Source organism: Bacillus rossius, assembly GCF_032445375.1.
Source record: "Bacillus rossius redtenbacheri isolate Brsri chromosome 9 unlocalized genomic scaffold, Brsri_v3 Brsri_v3_scf9_1, whole genome shotgun sequence".
NCBI lineage: Eukaryota > Metazoa > Arthropoda > Insecta > Phasmatodea > Bacillidae > Bacillus > Bacillus rossius.
The window spans coordinates 21,012,116-21,036,982 of NW_026962012.1; the positions used below are offsets into that span (position 1 = coordinate 21,012,116).

The following is a 24,867-nucleotide window of genomic DNA, read 5'->3' on the forward strand; positions in this document are numbered from 1 at the left end:
AACAGAGTATTGTCTGTAGCACATTGAAAAATAAGAATTAATTAACAAATGCAAATCAACAGATGTTTAGATAGGCATTACAAAAATACCGAGTGAATCTGAGTATTTATAAAGACCAATGATTTGCAGTTAAATAAAGAATAATGAAAACAACTTTATATGTTATACTATGCATTTTGTTAGGTTTCTTTATTTTGGGATATATTATAAGCATTTTAACACTACATTGATTTATCAACATTATCAAGTAATGAATATAAATAAAGGGGAGTAAGTACAAAATGTGCTTAAAATAAGTAAATTGTAATATAATAAGTTATTGATTTTAAATAGTCATAAGTATCGAATTTTCAGTGCTCGGATATTTTAATATTAAAAAAGTGTGCTTCCCTTAAACAGGAGCTCAGGAGATGTCCCGGAAGCTGCGCATTGAGAGTACTTCCTCAGGAATGTAGAAGAAAAGAGTTGAAAAACTTGAAATAATGAACATCTTGAAACTCGTAATATTCGCGAACCCACTGCACAACAAAAATAATCCAGCATATTAACTTCAAATATATAAGGCACAAAAAAATGACGCAAGTCATTACGTTACAAAAATGGTCGATAAAGACGTTATGAATCTTGAAGTTCCACTTACTAATTATGTGGGTAGAAAACATGTCAAGACATAACGAGAAGTTGGATCATGTCAGTGTTCAAGTTTAGAAGTGTGGTTTTACATACTTGATTTAAAAAAAATGCCAGCAAAATAACTACATAATAAAAAGAAATAAAATTTGGGAACTTATCCCATCCTGAATGACTACATCTTGATTCACATCCGGCACTCACACTTGTACAACAGAACTCAGACGAGCAAGGATTCCCTCTGTAGCATCATGGCAGTAGCCGAGGGACGCGGGATACTTTGTGTATCAGTGCGCAGGGAGCCGAAAGTAGTGCGAGAGGTCGAGGCAGGTCAAACATGGAAGTATTAGGGCCAAGGGGGGAAGACATACAACTTCACAAGAAGTAGTCTGCGGAAGGGTAACAGTGGGCAGGCCAGGATGCTGTCGAGTTGCGAAAAGGATTCAGGCGCGGGGCATGGGGAAAAATGAGGCAAGGTGCTATATCTGCAAAGTTTCAGATGCGGCACTGGTAACGACATGGGGAACTAGACTGACAAAGATTAAGTGGGTGTGTATAGTGGGCAGAATAAGTTTACATTTTGTTTAATATTACTGCTAAAATAATAATTTAAAAATTTGAATTGACAACTGTGCCAAAATTGCTAATTGGCAGCACAAAAGGAACATTGGAAAAGAAATAACTATCACTGACTGAAAAAAACTATGTATTTCAGTTGATACTATAACAAAAATGCTTATAAGTATACTAAAGAGCTATTAATTTAATGATGATTGTATGCCTAAAGGGTAGCTTTGTTATGGTGGTAGCTTATACATAGCAAATTGAAACTTTATAAGAGTATCTACACTATGTTGTACTAATATGGCTGGGATACCATAAGCACAAACTAGTACTAAATAAATGGCGCCCTTTGGTATTTAAAATCACTAGTAACAACATGGTTGTCAGTATTGGTTTTTAAATTTAAAATTGGCATTCTCTGGAGTTTGAATTTAGTATCAGCAACTAGTGCTATAAAAAGATGGTGGTCTCTGAGTTTAAAAATAGTGCTCCCTAGCAGACGAAATGCTTGTTAGCATCTTTTAAAATTTCAAAGTGGCACCTTCTGAATTTAAACATGGTAACAGCAGCCGAAAATAAAACTAAAAAAAGTTGGCATATTTTTGAGTTTAAACTAGGTGCCAGCAAAAACTAGGTGCCAGCAAACAGTACTAAAATAAATATGGTGTCATCTAAAATTTAAAACCAATAGCAGATGACAAACTTGAAGGCATCTTTTGAAATGTGGCATACTCTGTATCTGAATTTGGCACAGCAACTAGTAATAATATACATCCCTTATTTATATGTTCAGTTAACAACTGACCATCTGGTCTGGCGGCTAGTGTCTCTGCCTGTGGATTTACGACCCCGGGTTTGCGATGCCCTCGCCGCTACAGAGTTTTACTCTACACCAGTGCTTGACAGCAGTGACATCTATCTTCTATCTATCTTCTTGGCCGCCACAAATCATGGTGTCACCAGGAGGTGCATCTCCGCCTAGTGCCTTCCTGGCCACATGGTAATTAAAGAACAACTACCACTGGTTACACCTCCGAGGCATGTGACCCAACAACCTGTGGATCTGGAGGAATCACTTGTTGCTATTTTATAAACAATGATCACTACCTTGTCCCCCCTCATGTAGGTAGGCCCGCAGACTGGCCAGCCCCTACTACTGGCATCGTATCTTGGAAAGAATAAAGTCACTCACAGGGCTCATGGAAATTCTGGAAATTTTTGAAATTTCATGTTATGTTAGTGTAGTTGGTGCTAATCTAGCATGATGCAGTTTGGCATGAAAATGTGAAATAATGGCACATTTTAATGCTTTAGAAAATGGAGAAAAATAGTCACTAACATGGCTGTTGGTTTTATTTACTTTGCAGCACCAGTGAGTGAAAATGAGCACAATGAGGATTTAAGTTCAAATTAAATTTATGACAGTTGCAATAGGATCAGAGCATAAGTTAAATAGTTACCTGAAAATTGCAGATGTTTTTGTCTGGTTGGCTTTCCTGGTAATAGGGCTGTAGGTAGTGAGGTTAGTGGCAACAAACCATAAGTAAATCACACACAGGGCTGCTTTGTATATAAATTATCAATGAAGTGTGGGCAAAATTCATTCTAATAGTAAACTATTAATTTTGATATAGTAAAGTGCAGTGATTTTAATTACAGTGTTTTAGAGCATTCATGGATACTATGCAAAACAGGGCTACTATAAATGTTGCCTTTGCATGTTGTGAGTGCAAGGTTTTTGCTTATAAACATGGATCATTTTGGAATATAAAGGCAAAGTGGTGGCAGTTATAGTGACATAAGAAATGTATAAACAATATGCCTGCACAGTGCTCTCGTGTATGTTGACACTGCATGTTGGTGCTGATAAACACGATGTAGTTTACAGAAGAAAGGTCCAGTGATTAAAGAAAACAAGTCCAGTCATCAAATAATGGGTAGATCACAGGCGGTCACTAGGTAGACATTGTACTAAGGAACAGCCAGTTTTGGAGCAGAGCGGGCAGTGGCAGTGTGAATAGCAGTCACTCACGGGGCTGTTGGAGGAGCAGAGACCGCACAGCTGCCGGGCGGAGCTGGCGACCATGCGGCGCTGCAGGGAGTAGTTGCGTGGCAGCGCTGCCACGCCTGCGGCCGGCCACTGGTGCTCCGCCCCGCACGTGGGGCACAGCACTGTGGGCCCGTCCCGGCTGCCCGAGCCGCCTGCCCCACACACCTCAGACTGGCTGGCTGTCACAAGTCACACATACACACTGTGCCGCCAATAGTGATTTTCGGTACGATTTATAAATTTTAAATATTTAACTATCATTTTAATAGTAATTTTATATATTGAATTAAAACTTGTTTCGCTCACTGTAACCTCCCACTTAATTTGTGTTCGTCTAGCTCCTGAAGTCGTTCCCAGCGTAGTATCTGAGATTTCGCCGATTTTTTCCGAGACCAGCATCTGGCCTCATCTTTTCCCCGCCTCAGTGCATGACCGGCGACTAAAATTCACCCATGCTTTCTTGACCAGGACCACTTGTAGCTGCAGCTTCTCAGAGAAACCCGTTTCTCTGAGCTCGCCTGAGGTGAGCACTTACAGTCATACCCCAATCTAATGTTCCAGGGCTCTCGAGCACGTATAGGTGCTCTGGGTAAGACATTTCTCGAGGGTCAGCACCCCCTCTCCCACTATTCCACGAATCACCGCCCAGAGCATTGACTGGTGCTTAGTTACGGCTAATGACGGCCTGTCTCCAGGTCTGGACAGTGGTGTTCGAAGGTTCTGCCTCTGACCTCTAGTGGCGGAGTTGTCAACTACTTCCCTGGGTGTTCGAGTTTTTTGATCAACACACCTGCCCTCTAGCGACCCATGCAACAAACATTCCCCTGTTTTTCTCTCCTGAGCCACCAGAGTGCTCCACCAGTCTCCTCCATAAGCCCCTTGCTTTTGAAGTAGTCTTGTTCGAGATGTGCGAGTCGACTTCGTCTCTGTTTCTGCCACTCAACAGTAGGTAGCGCTGCGATCAGGCGCCAACTGCAGCGCCGAGCTATCGAAGCCTGAATTTATCAATCCCTCCCTCAGGCATCTTCGGAAATTTGCAACCCTGAAGCCGAAGTATCCCCTCTTTCTTTCAAAGCGAAGTGCCGAATTTAATTAAGCGACACCGGGGATTTCTTGGTGTGACTTCCGACTGACTGCATCGTTCTAGGCCAGCCCTCAGCTAGATTCGGCTTCACTACTTCAACTAAGATGTAGTCGCCTCATCAAGGGATGTTTTCCCAAATATCATTTTAAGTTACTTTTTTGTAAACAGTCAGTGTTATAGTTTATTGTTTGTTAATTTTTTAACTATGAGTGCTTCCACATCCACTGTGCTAGTTTCGGATCGAGTTTCGTGGGCACCTCGGCGTGACACCTCCTGATTTCAAGGAGCAACACCATGTTTTGGTGAGTTGTCGGTACCCATTCCCTTCCCCGATAATTCCTTTTTTTGCGGACACTTGTGCCTATTTACGACTGTCTGTGGACTAGGGCAAATTCTTTTGGATTCGGCTTGTTCGCAGACAGGGTCCAAGAACCAGAGCTGAGATTGCTGCCGAATGGTCTTCCTGGCATCATAAGAAATAACCTCTCCAAATCAGCCGGCTACGGACTTACGCCTTCCAAATTCTCCAAGACGACTCAGGACCCTTTTTGTTCCGAAACACCAACAGCAGGAGATTTCCGCAATGATTAGGATGTCATCAATTCAAGCAAAAATGCGAAATCTAAATACTGCCAAATTTTAATATTACTTATGTATAAACAAGATCGCTAGTGCGCAAATTCTGTATGTTAACATATTGTTCTATTTTTAATTATGTCTCCAATGCATTTGTGTAATTATTTTCGGGCCGGCCCTATAATAAATTTAATCTTTCATTAACTTATCTCATTGTTATCTTCTTGTTGTAATAGTTCAGACATATGAAGTAAAATAAATCGAAGCACGCCTATAGATGAAACGGCATTCTTTATTTATTAATATAAAGTTACAGATCCACAGTCTCCACGCACTGTTTACTGTAAGGCATTATCTTTTCTTTGTTTGGCCTTTAGTGTCACCTCTGAGGTACTAAGTTTTGTTTGCCTGTCCCCCTTTGTTTTAATTCCAGTCATTAAAGGTAAATTATTATTATCTTAATATAATTTTATTTATAGATTGCACTAAATACTTTCTAGGTGCAAATGTCATAACACTCATAGTTCAGTGCAAAGATTTTAAGGAAAAAATAATAATAAAATACAGAAGTTTTTAAAGTATCTTAAATTTTAAACAGATATTGTGTAAACATTTATTTAAATAACATGTAAAATATTATCATGTAAAAACATGGTTAATGTATTTTTTAAAGTATCCAAGCATTAAGAATTAAAAAGAGAGTCTATTCAAAAAATTACTTCCTGCTAAACGTATACATAATTTAATATTATTGATCTTAGAGAAGGATTTAGCGCAAATTGTAAGTTAAAATAAAAAAAATAAATGTCAAACAGGAAATAATTTGATAGCAAACACTTAAATCAAACACCATTGGCTGGAACGAAAAACCATATACCTAATTCAGCTTGAAACTTTCATTCAGTAGGCAAACTCTCAACAAGTGAATTATTCTAATAACTGTACAATAATGCCAAAGTGTAGAATTGTTGAGTAGTGTAAATTGGGGCTTCTGGCACAATGCACTTCTAATGGGACTATGGATCGATGGCTTGTTGGATTGCCAATTGTGAGTATTCGGCTATATTCGGATGTGTTCGTCTCTCGGTGCATATGATTGGGACCTCGACTGAAAAATTGGATAACACCACGTCCACCATTTAGTTTTTCCACCATTTTAAAAATATGTTATTAATTAGCTAAGGATTCCAAAAAAAATTCTAAAATTCATCAAAACATTCACTTATTAATTTACTGACTGATTCGAACGATTTATGTACTCGGTTCAATCCTGGCTCAGTGCAAAATATTAATATATAAAAAAATTATTTGATAAAATATGACAAAAAATACTAAAATGGCATACCATGTCATCTATCAGCCTCCAAATGATTGATCAATTCCTGTCCTTGGTTAATTCTTGATAAATGCAAACATATTCATTTATTAACCACTTATTTAGTGAAACATGATGAAAACCTAAAAGAGGCTCTAATATCACATCCAACAACCGTCAGATAGCTGCCGATGCCACCTTGGCCGCCATATTAGAAATCCATAATTATCAAACTAGCAATTGGAGAAAGAAACTAAAAATCCTCAAAAAATAAGCCGTTAATTTACTGATTGATTAGATCGATTCCTTTTGTTTGTTCGATCCTTGCTTGATGCAAAAATATAATTAAAATTAAAAAAAAAATATTTATTTTAATTTAACCTTGAAGTTACAGGTTCAAGAAAAAAAACAATTATCAATAAAAAAGTATAACAAAAATTCTACAAGTACAAACAAAAACTTACTAGAATTTCTCGATTTATACGCTAACACGTCAATTTGGTGGCAAGGTATGCACAGTCGGTAGCAAGGCATATCTAATCAGGGGCCAGGAATGCACATCCACTCATCTAGTTGGTAGCCAGGCATGTATATTCAGTATCCGGGCACGTAATCAGTGACGAGGCACATCCAGTTCTTATCTAGGAGCAAAGAATTGTCTGCCAAGTACATCCAGTCGTTGGCCAGGCATATCAAGTCTGTGGCTGGGCACGTCATATGAGTTGGACAGACACATCTAGCAGGTTGGTCAGGCATGATCATTTGGCGGTCACACACATATACTTAATCTGTATCCAAGAGGTCTAATGTTTCGATACTCTGCAATCAATTTAAACAGGTCAAGTACAACGTCATCCACATAGGCCAAACATCTACGAACAAAGAGATAGGTATTTAATGTCAATACTCTGCGAACATTTTAAACAGGTCTTGTTAAATGTCAGGCGTATAGACCAGGCATCTGCGAATCACGAAGCCAATAATGACCTGACTACAGAGTAGACTACGCACATTTAACGAAATTATACACAATAAACAAAAGAAAAAAACAACATTACACACATGACATGCAATACACAAACTGGACACGCAATGGACATAAAATACACAAACAGGACACACAACCCAATCAACATTTGGTGATGTTCTAACCCTCATGAAGGAGATGAAAATAATCTTTGCAACTTTTTAAGTTTTCTAACCACTAGTAAAGCATACCTTCACATGGCTTTGCCACGCCCAATCAACGGCCGAGAAAATTGAAGTTCTCTTCACCACACTCTATGTAATGTTCAGTGGGCAGCAGAATTAAACTTGTCTCATGGAACATGCACTCTGTTCATAGCAAAACTGAGGATCTACTCCAATTCATCTCATAGTTTAAACGTCAATGTTGTTAGAATCACCGAAACTTGGCTCGTACGGATGGAAACATTTCGCGTTCCTGGCTATGCTTGTGTCAGAAGAGATCGTGACAGACAAGGAGAGGGCGTCGCACTCCTCATCCGATAACCTGTTTTAATATCATCACCATCAATTGCCTCAGCTTAATGTTGTGGAAGGAACAACGATAACAATATCCGACGACAGGCAGCCAGTGCCCATCGTGGAATTATATATACCTCCTGGGAATATGTTCCCAACTGCGGACTTTGAAGTTATGAAGATCTTCGACAATCACCTCATCCTTTCCTGTGATTTCAATGCTGCTCACTGTTCGTGGCATTGCACTTCCAACTCCCACTGTGAATTGAAACTCTTCCATTACCTCCAAAAAACACCATTTGTGATGCACATGCCTGACTACCTCACTTACTTCTCCACTGCTTTCAATAGGGAGCCTACAATAATTTACTTTATCCTTACTTTGCTTCCAGTGATAATCCAAGATGTCGACATCGTCATTGTAGTTTCTTCAGAACTATATCCTGTCACTGGACTGCTCCGTTTCTCTGAGAATACCACAAACTCACCTCCAAAATTCGACTTCACAAAGGAAAACTGGACACTGTTCGAACAACACATCTCTACTCACTACCAAGTCGAATTTTCCTCTCCATTCTACCAATAAACTAGACCATCACAACTCCGAGTTTACGACGGTCATCCAAGAGGTGGCCAAATCCTCGATTCCGTACATTCAAGACACAAACACCACAAAAACTCTTCCTATCTACCAGCGAATGGCGATCGCCTTAATGGATCGCGTCTGCGGCCTTTGGCAATGAACGCACATCTCCCTGCAGCACCAGAGCTACACACTACTAAGAGGAAGGAGCCGCAAATTGTTTCAGCATTGGCAGGTCCTAAAAGCTGAGCTCTGACCAGCCTCCCTTGCCCATTGTTAGCGACAAATTTGGGTGTTCGTTTGTCGCATGTAGTCCAAACCCAGAATAATTCCATCCATGCGCGATGGAGGATGGGTATACAGATAGCAGAAGAAAGGGCAGACATCCTTGCCAGGACACTTGATTTGTCAGACGCAGAAGATGCTGCAGACGCTCCCACGACTATCGCCGACATGGCTCTCCCGCCTTGGCCCGACATATCATATGTGTGGCTAGTTACACCAGGTGAGCTGAGCTACCACTTATCACAACTTAGAAAAAGTACCATGCCAGAGGATAATGCAATTCCAAATGCACTGTTATGGCACTTACCCAGTAAATCACTGGTGTACTGCTCATGTTTACTCAATGCTATGATTCAGTTTGGAAATGTTTCTACCATCTGGAGACCAGCCGTAGTGGTGCCGATTCTGAAGCCCAAGAAACCACCAGACGACCCCACATACTATCGTCCCATTTTTCTGCTCTCTTGCATGGGCAAACTTGCGGAACATATCATTATCCAGTGCCTCCTACATGTCGTGAATAAAAAGCCAATTTCTTCCACATTTACAATTTGGCTTTCAGCCACTTCACTCTACCACGCATGCACTGGCAAGAGTCACCAGGGTAGTTCATGAAGGATTCTCCAGAAAACTGAGAAGTGGGCTTCTCCTTTTGGATCTGCACCATGCCTTCGATTCTATCCACCATGTCAAATTGCTGGCAGTGCTCATGTCAGCAGGAATTCCATGCACCCTTCTGCGACTGATCCAGTCCTTTCTTACTCAATGGACAGTCAGGGTTTGTGTGGATGCTTCCCTCTCCGAGCGCTTCCCAATAGAGAATGGAGTCCCACAAGGCTCCATCCTGAGCCCTTTAATAATAGCCTTGTTTCTTCGTCACATACCGGTACCTCGCCGCGTGAAACTTGCAATCTATGCCGATGACACCGCGATCATTGCCCACAGTGCTACCGGAGATCTATGTAACACATTACGAACACCATATGGTGTTCTTCAACGATTCTTCAACTCCATGGGCATCAGTGTTAATACACAGAAGACCACCACCGTATACTTCTCACGCCTTCGGGATGAGCACATCTCCAGCATCCAACTAGCAGCCACCGATGTTGCATGGCAATGCATGCAGAATGTGTGCAGAGTGTGGGTAGAGCTCAGAGTACTAACTTGTGTCGATGTGGGGCGGGCTGGCACCGGCCAGGCGGTGGAGGCACGGAGTGCAGAGCGTGTGCAGAGTGTGGGTAGAGCTCAGAGTACTAACTTGTGTCGATGTGGGGCGGGCTGGCACCGGCCAGGCGGTGGAGGCACGGCGGGCAGAGCGTGTGCAGAGTGTGGGTAGAGCTCAGAGTACTAACTTGTGTCGATGTGGGGCGGGCTGGCACCGGCCAGGCGGTGGAGGCACGGCGGGCAGAGCGTGTGCAGAGTGTGGGTAGAGCTCAGAGTACTAACTTGTGTCGATGTGGGGCGGGCTGGCACCGGCCAGGCGGTGGAGGCACGGCGGGCAGAGCGTGTGCAGAGTGTGGGTAGAGCTCAGAGTACTAACTTGTGTCGATGTGGGGCGGGCTGGCACCGGCCAGGCGGTGGAGGCACGGCGGGCAGAGCGTGTGCAGAGTGTGGGTAGAGCTCAGAGTACTAACTTGTGTCGATGTGGGGCGGGCTGGCACCGGCCAGGCGGTGGAGGCACGGAGTGCAGAGCGTGTGCAGAGTGTGGGTAGAGCTCAGAGTACTAACTTGTGTCGATGTGGGGCGGGCTGGCACCGGCCAGGCGGTGGAGGCACGGCGGGCAGAGCGTGTGCAGAGTGTGGGTAGAGCTCAGAGTACTAACTTGTGTCGATGTGGGGCGGGCTGGCACCGGCCAGGCGGTGGAGGCACGGAGTGCAGAGCGTGTGCAGGCAGGGCAGCACACGTGGCTCCACGAACCTGCGTGCACACCTCGGGCAGGAGAACTGTGTCTGGTGTTGGTCCTCACTGAAACACACGGTATATGCCATTTCACATTCAACACTGGCTTTAGGTTAGTTTAATTCGTTGGTCTGGTTTGTTTTCCATTCCTGCTCTATTTTTTACATGCCACAAAAATGGAAAGAACAAACATCATACGAATGCACCATAAAAATGGAAGCTTCAACCAGCAACGTGTTTTTTTTTCATCCCCAGAACAAGTTAGTATGCATTGCCTAAAATATTTTCCTTTCATTCAATATTTAAAATAATTTCAACTTTCTAAATAGCCTTAAAGTACGCAATTATTCTAAACTATGTCACTTAAAACCATTTACTAAATTCGGTGTGGTTCTAGTGGGATAAGTATCTATATAAATATGCTATATTCTCAAATTGTTTTAATATTTTAGAATGTTTGGTAGTATTTAAAATATAATTATCCATGTGAGAAAAAAAATTATCTTTAATTTTGGTGTGGTTCAGGTAGCTATGTATTCCCGCAGGTTTTTTTATCGCCTTTGCGTCAGTTTGTTACATTATTATATTTAAGAGAATAAAAATTTCCTTTGGAAGTGGCGGGCTTTGGAACAGATACAAACAACCACACTTTAAACCTCAGATGTGACACTAAAGGCCCAACAACAACAAAAAGTCAATGTCTTCCTGAAAACACTTTGGGGACAGTGGATCGTTAGCTTCAAATTAATAAATTAAAAAATAATGCAGATTCGTCTACAGCTGTGCTTCTATTTATTTTTCTTTCAAAGTTAATTGTAACAAGAGAAAACAAACATCATTTTTATAATCACCAGTTGGTTTGATAAATAAGTTAATTACTTAAAATTTATAATAGGGTTAATACATTGATAAAATTAAATTATTTGATGTGGGTTCACCTTAATAAGGGAAAATTTTATAATATGGGCCATAAAGTAAACATTTAGAACAATAGTATAAAATACAAATCCATTATAAATATTAAACAAATAGCAAATTTACATATTCACCCTTTCCTGTGTTGCTTACAGTTAGTAAGTCTAATTAGGATTATAGGATTATAATCATTAACATAATCATTAACAACATTAGCTAGTACATATTTCATAAACTGCTGGCATCCCGTGGCGAACTGGCCTGCTGTGGGTGTCGCGGAGAATTTGGAGGTAGTATAGTCGGGAGTGATACTTTATGATGGAACCGGGCTACCAGGTGGCGTCTTAGTAGCCGTCGGGTACCGAAGACCAGGGAAAACCGCAATCTCTGCTCTGTGTCTTGGACCCTGTCTGTGAAGAAGCCAAATCAAAACGATTAGACCTGCCTCACAGCCAGTCATTAAATAGGCATAAATGCACACAAAAAAGTAAATGGTCGGGGAAGAGAATGGGTGTCGAAAACTCACCAAAACCGGGTGTTGTAGCTGGGACTCAGAAGTAGTCTCGCCGAAGTGCGCATGAAACCCGGACCGAAACTGGCGCGGTGGACACAGAAGCACTCATAATTTAAATTTAACAAAACGTTTAGCAAATGATAAAATTCTTTCCACTACAGCACAGTCTGACTGCTAGTTTTCTAAAGGGTTGGGGAAGGCATCCCTAGATGAGGCGACTAACCCTTTTAATAGTAGTAGCGCAGTTGAATAGTGCTAAGGGCTGGCCGAGAAACTATGCTCTCAGTGAGAAACCGCGCTGATAAGTCCCTTGCATGGCACCTGTGATGCTTAATTAAATCAGTGCTTCGCCTTGGAAGAAGAAGGGGGATACTTCGTCTATGGGGCCGAAAAATTTCGAAGATGTCCGATGGTTGGGGGGGGGGGGGGAATCGAGAAATACTTGCTTCGATATCTCGACGTTGGTGTTAGTGCTCAATCGCAACGCGATCTACTGGGGAGTGGCCGAAATAGAAGAAGTCGGCTCTTACATATTGCATGAAACTATTTCAAAACAATGGGGCTTATGGAGGAGACTGGTGGAGTGCTCTGGTGGCTCGGAAGAGAAGGACAGGAGAATGTTGGTTGCGTGAGTTGCTAGGGGGTAGGATGTGTTTGGCCAAGACCCGGAGTAGTTGATAACTCCGCCGCTAGAGGTCAGAGGCGGTACATTCTAACACTCGTGTCCAGACCTTGAGATAGGCCGTCGCTGGCCGGGGTTAAGCACCGGTCAATGCTCTGGGCAGTGATTCGTGGAAGAGGGAAGGGGGAGGGAAAGTTGCAGGGGTAGTGGGAAATGTGCTCTACTGAGCCTGGAGACATGACTAGGGGTTAAGGAAACTGACACCAGGGTCTGACTGGAAGTGCTCGCCTCAGGCGAGATTTGAGAAATGAGGTGCCCTGTGAAGCTGCAGCCACAAGCAGTCCTAGTCACGACAGGCGGAGTGAATTTCAATCACCTGTCTTGCACTGGGGCGGGAAAAATACGATACCAAAAAGCTAGCCTCGCAAAGATCAGCAAAGTCTCAGATATGGCGCTGGGAACGACTCGAGGAACAATCTGAACAAAAATTACGTGGAAGGTTACAGTGGGCTGAACAAGTTTAAATTTTATTTATAAATTTCCTGCTAAAATGATAGTTAAAAATTCAAATTTAAAACTGTGCCTAAAATCACTATTGGCGGCACAGGTTGTATACTTGTTTTGCAAATATATATAAATTAAGTTAAAAAATATTCGTCGATATAAATAATTAATATGTGTAAAACTTAAATCCCACACATTTGTACCACATATAATAATTTTTAAATACATTTAAATTCATTGAAATTCAGTTAATAAAGTTACTGAAGTGGGTAAAAGAAAAACTTTTATAAACCAAGTATTCTGATTGTGCTACAATTTTAATGTGTTCATGGTCTGTGTCATCTGCAGAAATACAAGTGACAAAACTTTAAATGTCCGAGCTTCCAAAATATATGTTTAATTAATTTCGTTTTCTTATTACATTCCATTTATCATGCTATGAAGATGTATCAAAGCTGTGATACTTGCTGTTAAAAAACTAATTTTTATTTATGAAACGCCTATTTCTCAAGTAAAATGTTTTTAGAGCCAGTAGGATAAATAGCATAATGAAAAAAAGGAAATGCTCAGAGCATTACAGCATGTGACTGATCGTCGAGAGAGTGAAGTGTCTGTACTTCTGTTTGGCGCCGAGTTCTTCCCACTGCACGTTTATGGCAATACTGAGCAGTTGGCTACAGCGAGGCATTTTAACTTAAACTATGTATTTTGCTCATCACATGAAGAATTCTTCATCCTCTTAACACAAATCAAATCAGAAATTATAGGTTTATATAATTCTTAAACACATTTATTACATATAGCATGTAATGATTGTACAAGCAGTGGTGTTAGCACTGTAATAGTAGATAAATACATGGATCGCCAGGAGGAAGTTGTGTAGCTAAGGTTGGCAAGAAAGGACAGTGAAAAAGATGGAAGCCAACAAGGAAGTGTGTTTTATATCATTGTATCAAATATACAGTGTAATCTAAATAAAGCAGTGAAAAAAATATGAGGTCTCTTTTTAAATACTATAAAATGGAAGTACAATTGTAAACATAACATGGCGCAGTCGGAGAAGAGTCAACGTGTCACGAACGGCAAATAGACACCACGCGGTAACGATAAGGTATTGCAGAGCAGCATGCCGTGCAATGCAGTCAACATTACAATAAATTATTTGAAAATGCCTAATCCATTGAAATTTACGGAAAATGCAGCGGAAAACTTTCGGAGGATCAAGCAGCAGTATGAATTGTATATGCTAGCGTCGGGGTCCACGAAGCAAATGGTGGAGGTGCAAACGGCGATTTTACTGACAATAATGGGTGAAGAAGGTTTGGAGCTTTACAATACATTTCAACTGACCGAGGGAGAAAAAAATGACCCAGTCAAAGTCTTAAGTGCTTTTGAGAACTATTGTGTTCCGCGAACCAATGTCAGTGTGGAACGGCATGTATTTTTCAACAGAGACCAGAAGGAAGGGGAAAATATTGATATGTATGTAACAGACCAGAAGAACTAAGCCGGAATTGTGACATTGGGGAAATGAGGGACAGCCTGATAAAAGACCGAATTATTGGTGGTCTGCACGAAAGGGAAATTAAAACCAAACTGTTAAACACAGACGACTTAACCTTATACAAGTGTGTCCAGATATGCAAAAATGCAGAACTAACACAACTCTAGTTATAAACCGTATCCCGTTTTGGTGTCAGAAGTGGGATAGCCCTATTTATTAGATTTAAGATTAGGTTTTAAGAAATTTAAAATTAAAATAATAATAGAATTACCTTTTTCTAGAATAAAGTAAGTATTAGGAATTGTAGGTAGTTAAGCACGTAGGTGATAAATAGTGTAGTGATAGAACTATAGTGACAGTGGAAGACTAATAGTGTATGTTGACAAGAAAGATGGCTGCTGACAAGTTGGAAAACATAGTGGCTTTCTTGGCCGAACTTAATAATAAAATGGAGAAGGGCCAAGAAGAAATGAAGAAGGGCCAGGAAGAAATGAAGGTTAAAATTGATAGCAGCCAGGAAGAAATGAAGAATGAAATGAGGAACTGCCAAGAAGAGATGAAGTATGCCATGAAGAATGAAATCGATATAATGAAGAGGGGTCAGGAGGATATGCGTGCTGAACTGGTGGTAGCTCAAGAAAAGATGAAGAGGGGACAAGAAGAAATAATAGCTGCTCAAGAAGAAATGAAGAAGAAGATTGACGAAACCAGCACCCAATTTGAAGGCGAGGTGCAATGTCTGAAGCAGAATTTAGGCGAACATGAAGAACTAGTGGCCCAACAATTAGCTCAGCTCGAGCAGACCACCGAACAGCGAGTAGCAGCTGTAACCGACTGATTAAGGAGGCTACAGCTGCTTCGAACAAGAGGAGTTCCTCGGGGGACATCAAGCTAGAGTGTGCTGTCAACGGCCATTCAAAGTTCAAGCCACCCACCTTCGATGGCCAAACCTCGTGGGCTGTCTACAGAAGACAGTTTGAGGCAGCTTCTGAGGTAAATGGCTGGGGCGAGGAGGAGAAGGCTACAGCACTTGTCCTGGCCCTGCGAGGACCTCCCCTCGAGCTGCTTCAGACCATACCAGTACCAGAGCAGAAGAACTATGCGGTACTGGTGGAAGCTCTCGAGCTAAGGTATGGCGACCGACACATGGGCGAGGTATACAGAACAGCCCTGAAGACACCTCAGTAGCGGCCCTCAGAAACATTCCAGGAATTCGAGGCTGACATTGAGCGTCTTGTGTATCTCGCTTATCCAGATGCACCAACAGAATTTCGACAACAGCTGGCAACCAGTGCATTTATAGATGGGCTCAGAGATGCAGAAGTACAGCAGACTCTTTGTTTGGCCCGGCACAAGAAGAGTTGCGATTCCTTGGTCCATGCCTTGGAAATTGAAGCAGCACGAAGTGCTTCAAGAAACACCAGCATTAGGACAAGGAGAACTGGACTGGAGCCATATATTGAAGGAAATGCCAAAAAACAACACTAATGAAGGAGATATCATCAGGGCATTGAAGAAGTTGCTAAATGATACTCCGGGTACCCAGGCCCGAAGAGTAGGACACCCACAGTGCTTTGTCTGCCAAGAATTAGGACACATCCAGTGGGAATGCCCGACACGCAAGAAGACATCACAGAAAGAATACAAGCGAGAAGAACAGGGAAACGGGCAGTAGCTGGTGTGAGGGGGCGCACGCCAGCTCTACGGGAAATGGTAGCCCCTAGGGTTTTCCCAGTATCCTTACTTCGCAGAGGTCAGGACAGTTTGTTACTTAAAGGATGGATCAATGGTAGACAGTTTTTACTCACTGTTGACACAGGGGCATCAGTGTCTATCATCCACTCAGACCTTGTGAGTAGGGACAAACTGAAGAGAACACCCATTCCCTACAGGCTTAAAACAGCCACTGGGGACACTGCACCAGTGCATGGATGGTTGGAATTGGAAGTAAGGATTGGGACTTGGACATTACCACAGACGTTTCTTGTTGCCGATATCACTGATGAAGTAATTCTAGGAGTGGACATAATGAATCAGTATGGATTTGTTATTGACGTGGAGGGACAGGTACTGCGTATAAAAGGGGAAGAGGTGGCTTTGTTTACCCCTGATCAATTGGAAGTTCCTGTAATGCAAGTAGTAGTTAGTGAATCTGTGTCAATTCCAGCAAACCATGAGCAGATTGTAGCTGCTAGAATAATGGGAGACCCTAGGGGCAACATGAGCTACCTGATTGAGCCGGATATGACTTTAGGATTGGAGAAGCTCCTGATTGCTCAAAGCATTGCTAAGGTCGGCGAGGTTGTACCAGTCAGGGTAGCCAACCTTGATTCGCGAACGAGGGTTATGAAACAGGAGGACCCAATAGCTAGCTGTGAACCAGTCTCTTGGGTAGGCCTGTGTGAGTCTTCTTCACCTAGCATACATACCGAGCAGAGACTTAATCCTAATTTAGAACAGTTATTGGAGCGAAGCCAAGATAATCTGACAAGTGAAGAGATGGAAGAATTTACTTATTTCCTGTTGAGAAATCAAGATGTTTTTTCCTTAGGGGACACTGACCTTGGAAGAACCAGCATCGTGTATCATCGCATTAACACTGACGATGCCGAACCAATCCGACAAGCACCACGGCGACTTCCTCTAGCGAAACAGGAAGAGGCAGAGAAGATGATTGCAAGTATGATGGAGGGTGGTGTCATAGAGCCTTCTGCAAGTCCTTGGGCTTCCCCAGTCGTTCTGGTAGCAAAGAAGGATGGCCAACTGAGGTTCTATGTGGATTACTAGAAGCTGAATGATGTCACTAAAAAGGACAGCTACCCCCTCCCACGTATCGATGACACACTTGACACACTCTCTGGCACCAGATGGTTCTCTACGCTGGACCTAAAGAGTGGTTACTGGCAAGTGGAGCTGCACCCCGAGGATAAAGAGAAGACTGCTTTCTCAACAGGAAGTGGGCTGTTTCAGTTTACTGTGTTACCATTCGGATTATGTAATGCACCCGCAACCTTTGAGAGATTGATGGAACTTGTGCTGCATGGCTTGACTTGAAAAACATGTCTAGTGTACCTGGACGACATTATTGTGGTGGGAAATACTGTAAAGGAGCATTTAAAGAACCTCCAGGATGTATTCGACAGGCTTCACCATGCACAGCTCAAATTAAGTCCCAAGAAGTGATTCTTGTTTCAACATGAGGTAACATTCCTCGGACATATTGTATCACAGGATGGGGTCCGAACAGACCCTGAGAAGATCCGGTCTGTAAAGGAGTGGCCACGGCCTGAAAACAAGCATGATGTAAGGAGCTTCTTGGGTCTCTGTACCTATTATAGGAGGTTTGTACATGGGTTCGCAGCCATTGCAAAGCCTCTGCATGAGCTGACCGAGGAAAGGAGGCAATTTCTGTGGACGCCAACATTCGATACTGCCTTTCAAGACCTCAAGAAAGCCCTGTGTACAAGCCCTATTCTCGCCTATCCCCGTCAACATGGAGACTATATACTTGACACAGATGCAAGTGGAAGGGGGTTGGGAGCTGTACTTTCTCAAGTCCAGGATGGGAATGAAAGAGTCATAGCATACTACAGTCAAGTTTTGTCTAAGCGTGAAAGTAACTATTGTGTCACAAGAAGAGAACTTCTGGCTGTAGTAAAGTCCTTCCGACATTTCCACAAATATCTGTATGGGAGGAGATTCCTTTTAAGAACTGACCATGCTGCACTTAAGTGGCTGTTACAGTTCAAGAATCCAGAGGGACAACTTGCTAGGTGGATTGAACAGATACAGCAATATGATTGTAGGATTGAACACAGGAAGGGCCGAATTCATAGCAATGCCGATGCTCTTTCTCGAAGGCCTTGCAAGGTAGACTGCAACCACTGCAAAAGAGCAGAGAAAAATGAGGGAATCGAAGATATTCGGCGAACTACTATAACAAACGTTGAAGACAAATGGGACAATGCCAGCTTGAAATCAGCTCACCATCAAGACCCTGACCTGGGACCCATTATAAGCTGGATGGAAAAGGGTACTGGATGTCCATCATGGCAGGAGGTATCTAGTGACCGAAAGGAAGTGAAGGCTTTTTGGGGACAATGGGATTCTTTAAGGCTTGTGGATGGGCTGCTGATGAGGGCATGGGAAAGTCCAAATGGAAAAGTAGTTAAGATGCAACTATTACTTCCAAAGAGTCTAGTAGCAGAGGTTTTGAAAGAAATCCACGATGGTACTTCTGGCGGACACCTAGGAGTTAACAAAACTCTGGGTAAGACCCACCTACGCTACTATTGGTTGAAATGTCGCCAGGACGTGGAGGCATGGTGTAGAAAATGCGAAACATGCTCGGCTAGGAAAAGACCACAATATTGTAGTCGCGGAAAAATGCAAGCCTATGATGTGGGAGCTCCATTTGAAAGGATAGCAATAGACATCGCTGGGCCATTCCCCAAGACTAAAGATGGTAACCGGTATATTCTGGTAGTGATGGATTACTTCAGTAAGTGGCCAAAGGCTTATGCACTTCCCAACCAGGAGGCTACCACCATTGCAGATACACTAGTCAACAACTTCATTTGTAGATTTGGGGTACCAAGGGAGCTTCACTCAGACCAAGGCCGCAACTTCGAGTCCACAGTGTTTCAGGAGGTGTGCCGGTTACTAGGCATAAATAAAACCAGGACTACAGCCCTACATCCTCAGTCGGATGGCATGGTGGAAAGGTTCAACCGAACTCTAGAGGAACACCTTGCCAAGGTCGTGGCCGAACATCAGCAAGATTGGGATCAACATATTCAGTTATTCCTGATGGCTTATAGGGCTGCCATTCATGACTCGACTGGGCAGACTCCTGCAAGTATTGTATTTGGACAGGAGTTGAGGCTACCCTGTGACATCAAGTTCGGTTATCCTCACCAAGAGTCGACCAGCACCACCAACTATGTCAATCGCTTGGAGGAACGAATGACATTTATACATGACAAAGCTCGTAGGAACCTCCGAATAGCGACAAACCGAATGAAGACAAGGTACGACATGAAGGCTAACTCGGCAGGATATCACGAAGGCGATTTAGTGTGGCTGTATAACCCTCAGCGAAGGAAGGGCAGGTGTCCTAAGCTTCAGACAGCATTGGAAGGCACGTATGAGGTATTGAAACGGTTAAATGATGTGGTGTACCGTATCCAGAGGACGAATGAAAGTGGTGCATCTAGACCGATTGAAGGGATATGCGGGAAGAAATGAATTACCTGTTCGGGACGAACAGGTTTAAGGAGGGGGCAATGTTAAGATCGCGCTTGGCTGCAGTGCTTGGCGTCGCCGCGCTCGTTCGGCCTGTCTGCGCCCCCTCTCCCCCGCATCCTCTCCCTGGTATCTCGTGTCATACTATCTCGCGACATCCTGACCTTCGCAGCACGCACCTGCCTCAGATCGAGTTACTTAAATGAGGCCGCACTGCGGCATAAAAGGACTCAGACATGTTTATCGGAGCGTTTTGTGGGAACCCGATGCTTGTTGCGTTTATCGGCGTTCTTTGAGCAGCCGCCGCGTCCTTCGACGGGACTCACGACGCGTTTCTGGGCATTTCGACGGCGAAGGTCGCGCGATATCTCGGAGACATGCCCGATTGTTCTGGACAGGAACCCAAGGGCTATATAAGGAGGTGGGGCCGACCTTCGAGTCAGTCTGAGCAGAGAGTTCAGAGTGAAGTCGGGAGTTTTCCCGCGGTGGAGTTTCCGGGCGATAGAGTGGCGAAGTCCCTGGACGAAGGTTCCAGGGCGAAGAGTTCAGTTCCGGGCGATAGTGTCGCGGGCGCGGCGAAGTTCCGAGTGAGGCGTCGAGTGGGATCTCGGCGAAGGGGAAGTGTGGCGGCGGCGGGGTGCGGCGACGGAGTCCTGCGACGAAGGACTACGAGGGGTGCTGCGGTGAGAGTTGCGCCAGAGGTGCGGCCCAGCGAGGCGTGTGGAGTGTGAAAACGAGTGACTGGGGAATATACATTTCTTTAAGTGTAGTTAATTATTTGCCATATTAGAAGATTAATTGTAAGTGACATAAGTAGTGGAAATAAATAAAACTGTGTGTGTGATAAAAATCTTTAGTTGGGCTATCCTTTACGAACCCGCGGTAAATCGTAACAGTATCTTTAATGTAGCTATCCTAACCAAATCAACCGTCCACAATGTTTTAAAGTATTTATAATGTAGCTAACCTAACCTAATTGACCATTAGTTATCATGAGTTGTCCAAAATAAACATTTACGGAATATGGGGCGTCCCGAGAATATTTGTGGAAGACAAAGACGTCCTAGATTTTATACGGTACATATGAAAAAGTTACAAATCCACGAAGTACGTTTCTTCAATTATGTATTTTCCTCTAAAAACAATTACAAATAAATACTGTTGCCTCGTTTATGGTCTTTCGTTTCATCAACACCGCCATATTTATTTACAATGAACAAAAAAAACCGAAGATGCACGATCGGGCGTTTGGCTCTCTCGTCTGTGAAACGAAGGCTTCCCAATCCCAGCTGATGGCCTGAGAGTAGTTCCGCGTTGGCAACGAGACGGTGCATCTCGCCCCTAGTTTACAACGCCACGGAATTTTATGTTTTAGCAAATATGGTTTTACAAGTGTTGAAGGTAACACCGGGTGCGTATAATCCATGTGAGTGTGTGTGCGATGGAAAAAAAGAAGCAACTATTATCGTTACTGTTTCGTCAGCACGCCGTTGCGCGTGTGTGTATTAAGGTGTGACGTTATAAGAAGACACACCTGGGCATTATGCGACTAAGCTAGTCATAATCAGGTTTGGATGGCCTGCAGAAATAAAGTGAGTGGCCATTTGCAAATATATTTGGGTGACGTAGTTTTTGAATGGTGCCAATATGTGTGAAACAACTAGTCACGAAGGATTTTGCTTCGATTAATATTTAAAATACTGTTGCAGAGTATAATTTTATTTTCACGCAGGGTTAGTGCTGAGAATATATTACAAAAACTAGCGACGTATAATTACACAGTTTAGAGACCCAGTGTACAGTTGCTGACATCACCCCCGCGTTTGACTTTCAACTTGAGTATGCGGCGAAGATATCCCTGACTAAGAACTTTTCTTAGCGGCCAATTTAATGTTATTATTTATTGTAATATTTTTTCTAATTACGGTATTTAAGATTGTAGATCATTTTTAGTCATTATTTTTAACAATAAATGTGTTAGCCTCGTTTAGTATAAAGCAAGCAGGAATATATTTTTGTCAAAGTTATTTTTTTAAATAGTTTTAAGCGAGTGTATTTTTGGGCTACTATTTGGTAAATGACAAAAACGAAAATTACGTGCGGTACTATCCCATAAGCAAAATCATGCATGCAGCCTTTGGAATAATTTATTTGTACATAGTTTTTAATGTATTTTTATTTGAATTTATTTTTATTTTAAATTTATGGTCACACGAAAGTCAATATGATTATAATTTCTCATTTTGCATTTGTGGTTTATGGAAATTTACAAAAATTATGTTAAAACATTTTATTTTTATTATGGTAGTTAAATTAATTAATGCTACTACTTCAGGACACTATCCTGTTTTGGTTTTACAGTGCTGTGTAATTTAATTGTATTAATGTACTTGTCCCCTTTAGCATGGGTTGCGTTTTACATGAAGTTAGTGCTTTTGACACAAAGTTCCTTTTATGATGTGCATTTTGAAATTGCCCGGTTGTGGGGGGGGGGGGGGGGAAGCTTGTCGCCTTCAGTAGGCCCAGTGTCCAGGGCTGAGGGCGACATTGTTGCAGTGTTACTAGTGTTGCACAGATATACCGTCAGATTATTACTAGTTCTGAACAGATATACCGTCAGATTATTACTAGTTCTGCATAGATATACTGTCAGATTATTACTAGTGCTGCACAGATATACCGTCTGATTATTACTAGTACCGCACAGATATACCGTCAGATTATTACTAGTTCTGCATAGATATACTGTCAGATTATTACTAGTGCTGCACAGATATACCGTCTGATTATTACTAGTGCTGCACAGATATACCATCTGATTATTACTAGTACCGCACAGATATACCGTCAAATTATTACTAGTTCTGCATAGATATACCGTCAGATTATTACTAGTGTTGCACAGATATACCGTCAGATTATTACTAGTGCTGCACAGATATACCTTCAGATTATTACTAGTGCTGCACAGATATACCGTCTCATAGGCGTGCGCACGGTAGGTGCCACAGGTGCCTTGGCACCACCATTAGGGTTCACGTTATTTTGTTTTTTACAAGCAGAAATAATACATACTTACAAAAATCCGTATTATTTCCAAAAAAAATATGTTTTTCAATCGTGTCGAGTTACAGATATGTGCTCATAACACTATCAGTATATCAATTATCAATCTAACCAACTATACACACGAAAACAAGCCAGTTGCAATTACTTGTGTTGTACACGCGGGCCGCGGCTACAAAACATCTGAAATGTAAATACTTCTCATAGTTCTCCTCGAATTACATAGAATGCGCGCTCGGTGTCCACTGTTCACTCCACTCGGCAGGCGCACGGAATAATAGCCGCCGTCCGCCAGGGTTTATTTAAAAAAAGAGAGAGAGTTTAGTTAGTTAAAATGATAGGCTTACTCGATGACTTATATGCAGTCGCCGACAAAACATTTTTATTGTATTCCAAAAGTTAAAACTTTTTCCCACTCTTATTTGTGTTGACGCCGTCCCCGCTGCCTGATTTGAATTTTACGTGAATTAGAAATGTTTTGATTAATTTTGATCTCAAGGGCGGGGTTCCTGGCCTCGTGGCTGCAGGCAGGGACGCGTCGGCAAAGGGCTCCCCGGGCTGTTATGGCCTCCCAGGACGCCGTATTAGTAAAAAACACACACGTACTTTTAACTGGTTTATCCCGTCGCACACTTTACACTTGGCACGCTCACGTTACTGGCCGCTTCATCGTCGACCTAAGCTCCACGCACGCCACCCTCTATTGGCGGACTTGTTACGGCCACACGGTAACCCGGTGGCTAGTACGTTAATAGGGGTTGTTCCCGGCGGGTTGCGAGTTGGATGCTCGGGTGAGCGGTAAGTGTGTTCCTACCTACGTGAAAGTCTGCGGAACGCAACGTGAAATACGTGGACGACTGGTCATACAAAATCACTGAATACAAAACACTACACTACAGTCACTGTGGTTAGTCCCGGGTTCGGACCAGGTCCGGGTGTCCCACACAGGTGGTTATACAATGGCGGCTACTCCGCGTGGTGGCTGGGGCCACGTTATGCTGGGTACGGACGCGGCGGAATCCGGCAGGATATCGCACCCGCGACCGTGGCACGTCCCAGTTAATGACTCGTCTTAAAACTTAAGTTCGCGTTTGGCGCAGTGCCGCCCCGCGTGGGTGATGAACTAATTCCCGAGGTGGGATTTCACTAGCGTGAGGCGCAGGTGCCACGGGGGGTCACCTAAGTAATTACGTAGCACACGAAAAGCCCGGTATCGGGCTGCACATTATATTGAAGGACCGTACGAAATCTCGAACGGCCGATTCGGGCCGACCGGGGAGCTGAGTTAAACGGTTTGACTATAATTACCTATTGCAGTGACTGGTGAAGTTGGCGCGAAAGTTGAGAGCTCCCCGTGCGTGGGCTGCCGGCCCGGGCGAGTGCTGGATGGCGACTGCCTAACCTCCCTGGCCACCGGGACCAGGGAGGGGGGAAATTCCGCGGGAAACTGCGGAGCGCGGGAAGATGATTTCGGCCAGTTTTGTGAATGATCCCAGTTTACAAAATGTTTATTGAATTAACATTAATTATTAGTTATTTTACAAGTATTAGTTTTTGTTTGTTTTATCAAATGCATGAACAAATTATTTAGTTGCGCAGTGCCACACTAGTGATGGGCAGAACGGTTCTTTTGACCGATCCGGTACTTTCGGATCAGTTCCGTGAAAGATTCGTTCAGAACGATTCGTTCATCTCAGTCATTTCGTTCTTTTCTGTGTATAGGATCTGGCTCTTTTATCAGGTGTCGTAACTCGTTCATCCTTTAGAGTATTGGCTACGTGTTTGCTTCCAGCCTCCCCTCGTTATCGCGTGACCCGATAACGAGAGGAGGCTGGATCGCGTGGGTGGTTATCTTTATCTACTCTGCATGGGTAAATGAAATTTCAAACGTCTAGTTGTATACTGACTGTTATAAAATTATTGACTGTTGATCGCTGCAAATGCTTCATGCAGTGATTCTATATAATACGGGAGCATTAAATCTAAGAATGTTACGAAAGTGATCTTTCTTAACTTTAATTTGT

The 24,867-nt window shown here is 42.9% G+C and overlaps 1 protein-coding gene across 1 annotated transcript in view; it reads right to left on the reverse strand.

Annotated features, from left to right (window-relative positions):
- Positions 1–24,867, reverse strand: part of LOC134542739 (E3 ubiquitin-protein ligase TRIM45) — a 116,924-nt gene that overhangs the window by 90,393 nt on the left and 1,664 nt on the right. The window contains exons 2-4 of the mRNA XM_063387236.1: positions 10,398–10,540; positions 9,740–9,853; positions 3,227–3,423 (exon numbers count right to left, since the gene is read on the reverse strand). Coding sequence (XP_063243306.1) covers positions 3,227–3,423; positions 9,740–9,853; positions 10,398–10,540 — 454 coding nt within the window. The remainder of the gene's footprint in view (positions 1–3,226; positions 3,424–9,739; positions 9,854–10,397; positions 10,541–24,867) is intronic.